Below are 11,363 nucleotides of genomic sequence, written 5' to 3'. Positions count from 1 at the left end.
GTGTGAGGGTCCAGCAGGCCCAGTCCCACCTGCCCAGCCCCAGGCTGCAGCCACACTCACTGGGAGCCCGGTGATGCAGGCCCTTCCGGGGCAGAGCCATTGGGCACTGGAGGAGGCGTGAGGGCCTGGGCACTGTCATGGGAGGGAGGGGATGTGCAGAGGTCACTTTCTGCCCGCCAGCCCCGCCCTGCCCCACCCCGCTGCCCTGGCACTCACCTCTGGCTTTGGGGAAGCCCCAAGGGCTCTGGGCTCTTCTCCCCGTCTGTGGTCTGCAGGGGCTGGTGGGCCCCGGAGGCTGGGACAGAGGTAGAGGGGTCTCTAGTTGCACTGTGGGTGAGAGGCAGTGCAGCTGTCAGTGTCACCTGCTGGCACCCTCACACCCCTGCCAATTTCAGTTGGCTCACTGGGTGTCCGCCACCTGCCCCACCAGAAGGGGCCTCCCGAGGACGCAGGTGGCTCAGCGTGGAGGGACTGTACAGCCCTGGGCAAGAGGACAAGCACTTCCCTTCATGCTCCTGTCCCTGTGGAGGAGGCGCTCGAGGCCGGCTGAGACAGCCCCAAGGGGTCTCCTGCATGCTCTCACCCTCCCAATCCTTCACACCCTCCAGGGAGCCTTTCCCAACCCTGGGGGCCCTAAGCATCCCAGGCTACTAAGAGAAGAACCAGCCTGCAGAGTGCAAGGGGCTGAGGCACAACATGAGGCTGGACCTGGGGGTCCTGCAAGGGTGACCTGGAGCAGCTCAGGGACAAGACAAACCCAAGCCCACTTCACTGAGAAGGACAAAAGACTTCTGACACCAGCCCCTCCCCACAGCAAGCCCCACCTCGCTACTCACCTGTCCGAGGAGTTAGGGGCAGAACGGATCCCGTGGAAGGTGGCCTGGAGGTCCCCGACACTGACCAAGGCCTGGCAGGGGGCTGTGGGGGATGAGAGGTCTCAGCCGCAGCCTCCCAGCAAGCTCAGAGCTGGCCAGGCTGCTCTCTCTGCCCAGGGCCACAGGTGGGCAGGGCAAAGAGGGGCTCACCTGAGGGCTCCACGACTTTGCTGCCATCCATGGCTTCCTGAGGTGCTGAGGGGTTTGTGGGGTCCTGAGACCTGGCAGGCGAGAGAGGCAGCCCAAGGGGGCAGCTAGGGTCAGTGCTCAAGCCTACAAGAGAACTGGGACGCCATGACCACCTCCTGGCCTCGGGATACCAGCGCCATCCAGCCCATCCCATCTGGTTCTCACCTGAGCTGCAGGGCATCATGAGCTGGAGGGCTGGCCAGGCTCTGGGTGGGGAAGCCCTGGGGCACAATGAGGGGACCCTGTGGGGCTGGAGGCCCAGTCTGCAGCTCTTCCTCCCCAGAGACTCGAGGGCTGGTCAGGGCATCCGTAGGCACTGGGTCAAAGGTGGCTGTCCAGCCGGGGCCTGAGGTAGAGGTGGGGGGGGCAGCAGAGAGGGTGAGCTTGGCAGCAGGCCGACAGTCTGTGGACACCTGACCACACCGCCTGTTCATTCACCTGGAGGCTGAGGACTGGGGCTGGGGTAGGAGAGCGGGGTGGCCCCTCCACGGGCTGCACAGCCAATGTCCTCCTCGTCTTCTTCCTCCTCCTCCTCCTCTTCTTCGTCCTCACTGTCTGTGCTGCCTCCACTCCTGCCCCAGAAACCACCTCGTCAGTTAGCTGTGTGGAACAGACCAGCCAACAAACATCTGGTTCCCTGCAGCCCAGGATCAGCCCAAAGAGAGTGGGCTGGAATGACCAGCAGGGAGCCTGGGGCGTCACAACACCAGCAGAGGCTGGGAGAGGGAGTTCTGAGCCAACAGCTAGAACACGAGTGCGCACGGACCGAATGCAGCTGTAAGAAGGGCATTTGTCCCCAATCATCCACGCAGGGCAGGCCCTGGGGAAGTGGGCTGAGCAGACAGATCCACTCAGCTGCTCTCACGTCACCTCCTAGCCATCACCTCCCACTGTCACCACAGTGACAGGCCTTCCCACCAGCAGACCCACCCTCTGGACAGAAGGCTTCACACTACTCTCTCCCTCCAAATAGAAACTCCGGGAAGGTAGAGATGGCTGACTTTTGGTATCCTCAGCCCTGAGGACACCACCAGGCACCCATAGCTGCTCCAAAAATACTGGCTGAATGTTGACTAACACATGCCTTGTGACTATGAAGAAAACCCAAGCAACCTATGTGTTGATCAACAGGGGAAGGGGTAAGCAAAGTAACACTAAAATTAATCTTTAACAATGAGGGTACATTCTGAAAAAGGCATCATTAGGCGATCTCACCATTGTGTGAACATTCTGGAGCGCACTTACGCACACCCATATGGCAGAGCCTGTTACGCGCCCAGGCTCTATGGTACAGCCTACTGCTGCTCAACTCCAGACCTGTATAGCATGTTACGGTACTGAATACTACAGGTAACTACATGTGTCTAAACACAGGAAAGATACAGCAAAAAAACAGTATCATAATCTTATGGGACCACTGTCACATATGTGGTCCATTGCTGACCCAAAGATGCAGTGTAGGACTATATATTATGTCTAAAATGCTGACTACTTTAACTGGAAAGTAATATATCTGTATATAGTTTAAAGTAAACTAAAATATTCAACAACCAAGGAATATAAGGGAAGCCCCTGAACCTAAGGCATATACAAAACCCCACAACTAACAGAACACTTCCATGGCGAAAGGCCAAATGCTTCCCCCTAAGACCAGGAACAAAACAAGGATGCCTTCTCTTGCCACTTTTTTTTTTTTAGCCCCCACTATGTGGAGGGGATTCCAGCAGAGGGCTGGAAATCCCGGCTCTTGCCACTTCTGTTCAACACTGTACTGAAGGCTAGCCAGGGCAATCAGGCAAGAAAAGGAAATTAAAAGCATCCCTATCTGAAAGGAAGAAAAATTATGTCTATTCATATGACATGATTCTGTACATAAAAAATCCTAAAGAATCTACTAAAACTATTAGAATTCATAAATCAGTTCAGCAAGGTTGCAGGATACAAGATTAACATACAAAAATCTCTTGTATTTTCATACACTTGTAGCAATCTGAAAACAATTTCTAGAAAATTCCACTTACAACAGTATCAGAAAAAAGAAAACACTCGCCAGGCGCGGTGGCTCACGCCTGTAATCCCAGCACTTTGGGAGGCCAAGGCGGGTGGATCATGAGGTCAAGAGATCGAGACCACCCTGGTCAACATGGTGAAACCCTGTCTCTACTAAAAATACAAAATATTAGCTGGGCATGTTGGCGCGTGCCTGTAATCCCAGCTACTCAGGAGGCTGAGGCAGGAGAATTGCCTGAACCCAGGAGACGGAGGTTGCGGTGAGCTGAGATTGCGCCATTGCACTCCAGCCTGGGTAACAAAAGCAAAACTCCGTCTCAAAAAAAAAATAAATAAAACACCAATTTCATGCTCTAAAATCTACAAAATATTGCTGAAACAAATTTTAACACCTAAATAAAAAGATATCCCATGTTCACAGATTAGAAGATGCAATCCCTTTAAGAACCTTAGCTGGCTTCTTGGATGAAATCAACAAGCTGATCCTAAAATTCATATGGAATCTCAAGAAATCCCAAATATTCAAAACAATCTTGAAAAAGAAGAACATGGTTGGAAAGCTCAAAGCTCCCATTTTATTTTATTTTGAGACAAAATTTCGTTCTTGTTGCTCAGGCTGGAGTGCAATGGCGTGATCTCGGCTCACTGCAACCTCTTCCTCCAGGGTTCAAGCGATTCTCCTGCCTCAGCCTCCCAAGTAGCTGGGATTACAAGTGCCCAACATCACACCCAGCTAATTTTTGTATTTTTAGTAGAGTCGGGGTTTTGACATGTTGGTCAGGCTGCTCGCGAACTCTTGACCTCAGGTGATCCACCCGCCCTGGCCTCCCAAAGTGCTGGGATTACAGGCGTGAGCCACCATGCCCAGCAAAACTTCAATTTTCAAAACTTACTGTAAAGCAACAGCAACCAGACCAGTGTGGTACTGGATAAAGACAAACACAGAGACTGATGGACCAGAACACAGAGGGAAGAAACAAACTCTCACACATTTGGTCAAATGATTTCTTTTTTACACAGGTGCCAAGATGATTCAGTGGAGAAAGGACAGGGTCTTCAACAACTGGTGCAGGGAAACTGGTCCATCTACATGTAAAGGGATGAAGCTGGACCCCCACCTCATACCAAATACAAAATTTAGCTCAAAATGAACAAGTAACCATAAAACAAATGATATAAAACTCTTAGAAGAAAACAAAGGGCTAAGTCAATATGCTGGATTTGGCAATGACACACTTTTGCACCAACAACATGTGCAAGGGTATTGGTAACAGCTGTACTCCCAGCAGTGAACAACAGGAGCCTGCCCAAAGGCCTGTCAACTGCAGAACAAGCAATTCAACTGAGGCTCATCACGCATGGCACAGCCGCCCCACTGGACAAGAACGAGAGGCACCCAAACACACCAATAGGGAAGGAGCTCACAAGTGGAGTGATGAGCAAGAGAGGTTAGACACAAAAGGAGATGCTGCATGCTATATGAAGTGAAAACAGACAAAACTCATCTATCAGGTTAGAAGCCATGACAACTTTACCGTCAGGAGGGAGGACACTGGCTAGCAGGGGGGATGTGGGTACTGGGAAGGTCCTGCTCCTGGGTCTGGGCTCCGAGGAAGGACGTCCATAGGCCACACACTTAGGATCTGTACACTTGTCTATATGCATGTCACATGTCAATAAAAAGTTAAAACAGCCTAATTTCCAAACCAGAAAGTCATGAGGCAAAAGCTCAGAGCTGCAAATGGTGACTTAGTGTTCATGCTGGCAAATCTAAATGGCACAAACCCAGCGATTCTGGGGCCAGCCACTACCAGAGAAAAAAAACAATGCAACATTTATACTAAAAGCTGATCACAGTCTTATACTGGAGAGGGATATCATCATCTTTCATTTTACTGGAATTAGAGGAAAGAGGAAGTAAAGCTGAGGGATGAAGGAAGGATATGGGTAGGCAGGGAGAGAGACATGCACACAGACCAAGCCATACCTCAAGGACCTGCCTATTTTTTCGGCCACAGAGATTATCCCTTTCTTTTTTATAACTTAACTCATTTGAACTAGATTTTTTTTTTAATTTGTTGATTTTTTTTTGAGACGGAGTTTCGCTCTTGTTACCCAGGCTGGAGTGCAATGGCGCGATCTCGGCTCACCGCAACCTCCGCCTCCTGGGTTCAGGCAATTCTCCTGCCTCAGCCTCCTGAGTAGCTGCGATTACAGGCACGCGCCACCATGCCCAGCTAATTTTTTGTATTAGTAGGGACAGGGTTTCACCATGTTTACCAGGATGGTCTCGATCTCTTGACCTCGTGATCCACCCGCCTTGGCCTCCCAAAGTGCTGGGATTACAGGCTTGAGCCACCGCGCCCGGCCTGATTTTTTTTTTAATAGAGTCTCACTCTTTCACCCAGGCTGGAGTGCAATGGTGTTATCTCAACTCACTGCAACCTCTGCCTCCAAGGCTAAAGCAATCTTCCACCTCAGCCTCCCAGGTAGCTGGGACTGTACAGGCGCACACCACCACACCCAGGTAATTTTTTAATTTTTTTGTAGAGACAGGGTTTTGCTATGTTGCCCAGGCTAGGTCTCAAACTCCTGAGCTCAAGCGATCCACCCACCTTGACCTCCTCCCAAAGTGCTGGGATTACAGGCTTCAGTCACTGTGCCAGGCCAATTTGTTGATTTCTTAATGCATCATCTAACATTTTTTTGAGACAGGTCTGGCTCTGTTGCCCAGACCAGAGTGCATTGGTATGATCTCAGTTCACTGCAACCTCTGCCTTTCTGGCTCAAACCATCCTCCCACCTCAACCTACCGAATAGCCAGGACTACAGGTGCATGCCACCAGGCCCGTCTAATTTTTGTATTTTTGTAGAGACAGGATCTCCCTATGTTGCCTAGGGCTGGTCTCAAACTCCTGAGCTCAAGCAGTCCATCTGCCCTGGCCTCCCAAAGTGCTGGGATTACAGGCACTCAGGGATTACATGAGCCCACCATGCCTGGCCCTGAATTAGATTTTTATCACTCAGAAGTGAAAAGTGCCCCAACTAACACACACACCAATGCAGCTTCCTCATTTTTTTTGTTCACTTCAGCCTCAGTCCAAATGTGTTGGGAGACCCTTTGGCCTTGCCATGTGGTGGAAGCTTGGAAAAGGGAAACTGGAGGGGGACTCACCGGACACCTGGGGGCTGGCCCAAACGGGCACCCTTGGCCAGCTGGCTGCCCTGCCAGGCACCATCTTCTCCATCAGACTCCCCTGAGCCGTGGCCCTCTTCCTCATCCTCCTCTTCCTCATCATCAAACTGCTGGATGCGATCCTTGTAGCATATCTCAAGTAGGTTGGCATTGGGCTGGAGGGCACAGAAGTGGGAAGATGGGCCACACTGCCCACAGCCCTATGCCCCTCTAGCCCCCACAACCAGCGGACAGGGCAGTACTCACGTTCTCATCATCAGCATTGAGGGAGAAGGTGATGTTGGCTGTCTTGTCAAAAGGCGCACTACAAGAGAAGGCAAGGCGTGGTGAGAGTACACCTGGAGGTGGGGCAGCACAGGACAAGGCCACATTCCTCTCTTCACCCAACAGAGCTGACCCTCATTACTTGCAGATTCGGTATCTGCAAATTCATCCATGACCTGAATCACTGGTCCTAAGGGACAATGTATACATGAATATCAATACCTCACGTAGACAGGGATTTGATATCCTTAAAACCACTCACTGAGGAAGATTGTTTCTTTGGCTCTAGAAGTGAGAAAATGGGGCTCGGAAATGTTAAGCGACTCTCCTCGGCCTCTTCCAAGGACAGGTGCCAGAGAGTTTAGACCCATGCCCTCGTCCCCATCCTTTGGGCATGTGTAGGAGGCTGACACGTACACGAGCCAGATACAAGAAGAGTGAGGCTACAGCCTAATAAAGCACATCCCCTAACCTCACGACGTCTCCAGTCTGTGGCTGAAATTCTAAATTATGGGCAAAAGAATCACCATCAGAACTTAAAACTGCACCTGCCAGGGCCCCACCTCCCTCAACATGAGGGTCTAATGATAAGGGTCCACATTCTGTTCCACGTGTTAGAGAAACTTCAAGACATCATTTGTCTCAAATTCATGAAATATTCTGCCAATTTTATCCACTGAAAGATCAATGGATAAAGGACAGTAATTCTTAATAAATGACACTAAGTACGTGACACATATTACTCACGCACTTCACTCTCACAACCACCTTACAGGGTAAGTCTCCTTAGCTCCTTCCTAGACATTAACAAACAGCAGAGCAGAGGCCATGCTGGGCACACAGCGGGTCAAGGGCAGGGCAGCCAATGTCCCCGCAGCACTGGCTGCCTCAGCTGACCCGTCTTCTCCTGCGACAGGAGCTCTGCAGGGCAGCATCTTCAGCCTGAGATTATCAAACCAGTCATCCACTTTCCATTCCAGAACTCCTTCTGGGTGTAGTTTTGTTTGCTTAAGTTTTTAACCCTTCTGGAATGTTCTTGGTAGAGGAAGAGCTAACACAGTTTCATCCCAAAACGGCAGCTGGTGATCCCAATGCCATCTACTAGTCAGTCCATTCACTGTCCTACCAGGATGGGGTTCAATATATTTTTTTTAATTGAAAAAAAACAGAGATGGTGTCACAACGTTGGCAAGGCTGGGCTCAAAACTCCTAAGCTCAAGCGATCCTCATGCCTCACCTCCCAAAGTGCTGGGATTAAGATGTGAGCCACTGTGCCCAACCCGGTTTTCACTTGAGCATCTTCTCCAGGGCTCTCAGCACAGGCCTCTGACCCACAAAGACCAACGCTCTTCAAGTCTCCGTGCTGGGCACAGAAGCAGCAAACATGAGATCTCATGTCTGCATCTGACAGGACCTCTGTCCAGCTGTGGACTAAGTGAGGCACAGCTGACTATTCCCTGCTGTGGTGCCCCTCATGCTGTGCTGTACAGGTGCCCGAGGGCAGCCATGGGCAGCAATCCAGCTCTCACACACTAACTGGATATGTCCTGGGGCCTCAGTCTCCCTGGCTATAAATGAGCTCAGGAGCCCTGCAGCCAAGAGTGGTCATGGGCACTCGATGGGATGATATCCAAGAGGCATCCAGAGTGGCTGAGGGCAGGGGCTCCATGCTCCCTGTCCCTGGCCTCGCTGTGGCCACCATGTCAGTGGCCCCTGCTCCCGCCCGGTCCAACTGCAGGAAGTCTCTGTGTCCTGCCGTGCCACGGCAGTATTCTTCCACTTTCCCCCAAGGACACCATGGACTTACTCTTCCCAAGTTGGCTCCTTCACTGAGACATCACCCCCGGCCCTGTTCAGTGAGCATCTCCCTCAATGGCCTCAGGGTCCCAGCCATGCTCAGCCTCAACAGTGCAGGGTCTGGAACTCTATCTCTGGAACAGAAGGCTGGCCCAGCATTACTCCAGGAATCCACAGCCATACCCTGACCGTCAGGGGTAGCTGGTGACAAAGGCAAAGGAGCCACTTTCCACCATCTCTGTGGTGAGCCCTGCCTTCCACAAGGTGACCACCCAGCCTGTTCTACTCCCACCTCCCAACCCAATCTTTGAGATGGATCTTACTCTGCTGCCCAGGCTGGAGTGCAGTAGCGCAATCTTGGTTCACTGCAACATCCACCTCCCAGGTTCAAGCAATTGTCCTGCCTCAGCCTCTCAAGTAGCTGGGACTACAGGTGCCCGCCTCCATGCCCGGCTAATTTTTGTATTTTTAGTAGAGATGGGGTTTTTCGCAATGTTGTCCAGGCTGGTCTTGAACTCCTGACCTCAGGTGATCCACCCGCCTCGACCTCCCAAAGTGGTGGGATTACAGGCATGAACCACCATACCTGGCCACTTTTTTCTGACTCTAGAACAACAGATGCTTGTGACAAGAAACTCAGAAAAGTTCATGATCCCAACACCTAGAGGTGATTGTTGTTAAGATGTCATTGCCACAAATCAAAACAAGCAGAATTGGTAATTGGAAAAAATATCTTTTGTCATCCCAAGTCCTGTGGAGGAGAGAACTGGACCCGTGTTCGGCGGACTCCTGACCCAGAGGACATCCATGGAGGCACAGCTCTGCCTCACAGGTCCCCACTACCCGGAGCCCCTCGCGCCTGGGACCCCCTAAGGCTGAGCTCCAGGGGTGGGAGGAACCTGCTCTGCATCCCCAGCACAGATGTTTGTGCTGCCTGCCCCTTGGAGAGGAGAGACTGCAGAGCCGGAACTCATCGAAGACGAGGCAGACACACAAGGCTGCAGACAAACACAAAAGGCCACGGCCAGCACGTGCCCAGGAGGGGCTGTAGCTGCAGGCTGAGTCCTGCAGGACAAGTAGGTGGGCATGGGGGATAGATGCATGTAGGTGCGCCCGCTGCTGCTCCAGAGGCAGGACAGAGCTCTGACCCTGCATAGGACACTCACTTCACACTCTCCTCCTGCTCCCCAAACTCCTCATCATTGAAGCCAAAGTGGTCAATGAAGGCGGAGGTCATGCGCTGCATCTGGAAGTCCATGAAGGCCTGTAGGGGTGCAGAGGTCAGGGCTAGAGGGAGCTGGGAGGATCCCACTCCAGCATAGCCCAGCACATCCCACACCACCCCAGGCCCACCTGCTGCAGCACAGCCTCCTCAGGGAAGTTGAACTCCTTGAGCCGGTCATCCTCATCATCACTGGAGGAGTGTAGGTGGTGGGTGTTCACCTGGGGAAAGGAAGGGGCGTCAGGGCCTGCTCAAGCCCCCAGACGAGGGTGGGCAGGCAGCTATGAGGAAGGGGAGGCTAAGACTGGACCAAGAGAGAGAACAGCAGGAGGAGTGCAGGAGGAGGAGAAGCCGGGCCTCACCAGGTCCACCATGTTCTTCTTGTTGGTCTCTGCCAGGGGTCCCGATACGAAGGCTTCCCACTGCTCCTGCTGCTCACTGGGCAGCTCTGCTTAGGTAAGGGGGTGAAGACGTGAAGCATCCCCTGGCCTCAAGCCCCCCATGTACCCCTCAGGCTGGCCTGGGGACCCTCACCCTTCAGCAGCTGCCCCAGCTGCTCCACATTGGGCCCCTTCTCCATGTTCTGCACCAGGGCGTTGGCCACTCTTGTCAGGTGGCCCATGTAGCCTTTCCGAGGGCCCCCTGCAGACCTGGCAAGAGTGAAGGCCAGGATGGAAGCCAGGACTGGACACCAGGGATGTCCAGCCCCAGCCCAGCCCCCAACCCAGGCAGCCCTAGCCACTGGAGACACGAAGGGCAGCAGGTGCTCACTGTACACGGTCGTTCTCCTCCCAGGAGGTCAGGATCCGCTCCACCAGGCGGCACTGCTGCAGCAGCTGTGGGAGAGCAGGAGAGGATGGCCTCAGGGGTCAGTACACAAGTGAGAAGCTCTGCACTGCAGCAGGGGGTGCTTCCTCAGACCCCAACTCATCCAAAGACAGGGGTGGGAAAGAGGGATGGAAGCTGGGGCTCGGGACCCCGCCATCCACCCAAGTCTCTCCGGTCTTTCTACAAAGAACATGTAGTGCATACACACACACTCATGCATGCACACACACGGACACACTCACGCATACATGCTCATACACACTCATGCGTGCACACTCACAGACAGGCATACATGCTCACGTACACATGCCCACACACTCAGCTGCTAGCAGGCCTGTTCCCACCCACCCCTCACTCTCCGGCTCAAGTTGTGGGTCCACTGCTTCCCTGCACCTGCATGTTTCATCCCATTTCTCCCTGGCCATGCCTCCCACACTCCGTCTGGGCGCTGGCACCTGACTCTACCCAACAACACTTGTAGGAGGAAGGAATGAGGGGTAGGCCTCTGGGGACGGTGTGCCCATGGGGGACAGGCCTAGGAGGAGGGGATCTGGCAGCCCCAGCTCACATGTTTCACAACGGGGTTTTGGCTGGGCATCTCGTGGCTGCTGTCGGGAGGTGGCCCCAAGCTCAGCATGGTGCTCACGCAACCCTCCACTTGGGCATGCAGGAAGTTGTTGAAGACATAGTGGAAGAAAAGGTCCTATGGGAGGACACAGGTTGGTTCCAGAAAGGAACTGCCCCAGCCCCCAAGCCCCCAGACCCCAAACCCCAGCCCAGTCCAGACTCCGCACCAGCATGGTGTTGGGCACGTCCAGTGCCAGGAGCTCCTGCGTCAGGGCCGCGTCATTGGCGCTCAGGGCGCTGGCCAGGAGCTTGACCACGTGCAGCCGCGTGTTGCCCAGAGGCGGAGACAGGGTGCCCCACGTCATCTGTAGCGGTTCCAGCTGCAGGTACAGGGAGGCCTGGTTCCCGAGGGCTG

At 53.3% G+C, this 11,363-nt stretch overlaps 1 protein-coding gene across 2 annotated transcripts in view; it reads right to left on the bottom strand.

The window, feature by feature from the left end:
- Window positions 1-11,363, bottom strand: part of PPP6R1 (protein phosphatase 6 regulatory subunit 1) — a 29,256-nt gene that overhangs the window by 112 nt on the left and 17,781 nt on the right. Inside the window, exons 9-23 of one of the 2 annotated variants that reach the window (XM_012465262.3) lie at window positions 11,176-11,328; window positions 10,950-11,084; window positions 10,325-10,389; window positions 10,088-10,203; window positions 9,916-10,001; window positions 9,685-9,774; window positions 9,498-9,595; window positions 6,517-6,574; window positions 6,250-6,425; window positions 1,503-1,636; window positions 1,230-1,410; window positions 1,026-1,096; window positions 837-918; window positions 217-327; window positions 61-132 (exon numbers count right to left, since the gene is read on the bottom strand). In XM_012465262.3, coding sequence (XP_012320685.2) covers window positions 61-132; window positions 217-327; window positions 837-918; window positions 1,026-1,096; window positions 1,230-1,410; window positions 1,503-1,636; window positions 6,250-6,425; window positions 6,517-6,574; window positions 9,498-9,595; window positions 9,685-9,774; window positions 9,916-10,001; window positions 10,088-10,203; window positions 10,325-10,389; window positions 10,950-11,084; window positions 11,176-11,328 — 1,628 coding nt within the window. Of the gene's footprint in view, window positions 1-56; window positions 133-216; window positions 328-836; window positions 919-1,025; window positions 1,097-1,229; window positions 1,411-1,502; window positions 1,637-6,249; window positions 6,426-6,516; window positions 6,575-9,497; window positions 9,596-9,684; window positions 9,775-9,915; window positions 10,002-10,087; window positions 10,204-10,324; window positions 10,390-10,949; window positions 11,085-11,175; window positions 11,329-11,363 lie in introns of those variants that run through there. The other variant, XM_064380809.1, reaches the window with a different exon arrangement.

Source organism: Aotus nancymaae, unplaced genomic scaffold (genome assembly GCF_030222135.1).
Source record: "Aotus nancymaae isolate 86718 unplaced genomic scaffold, 86718_ANA_hifiasm-v0.15.2.pri h1tg000028l, whole genome shotgun sequence".
NCBI lineage: Eukaryota > Metazoa > Chordata > Mammalia > Primates > Aotidae > Aotus > Aotus nancymaae.
The sequence above is the reverse complement of the archived record's forward strand: the minus strand, read 5'-3'. Positions and strand labels throughout refer to the sequence as shown.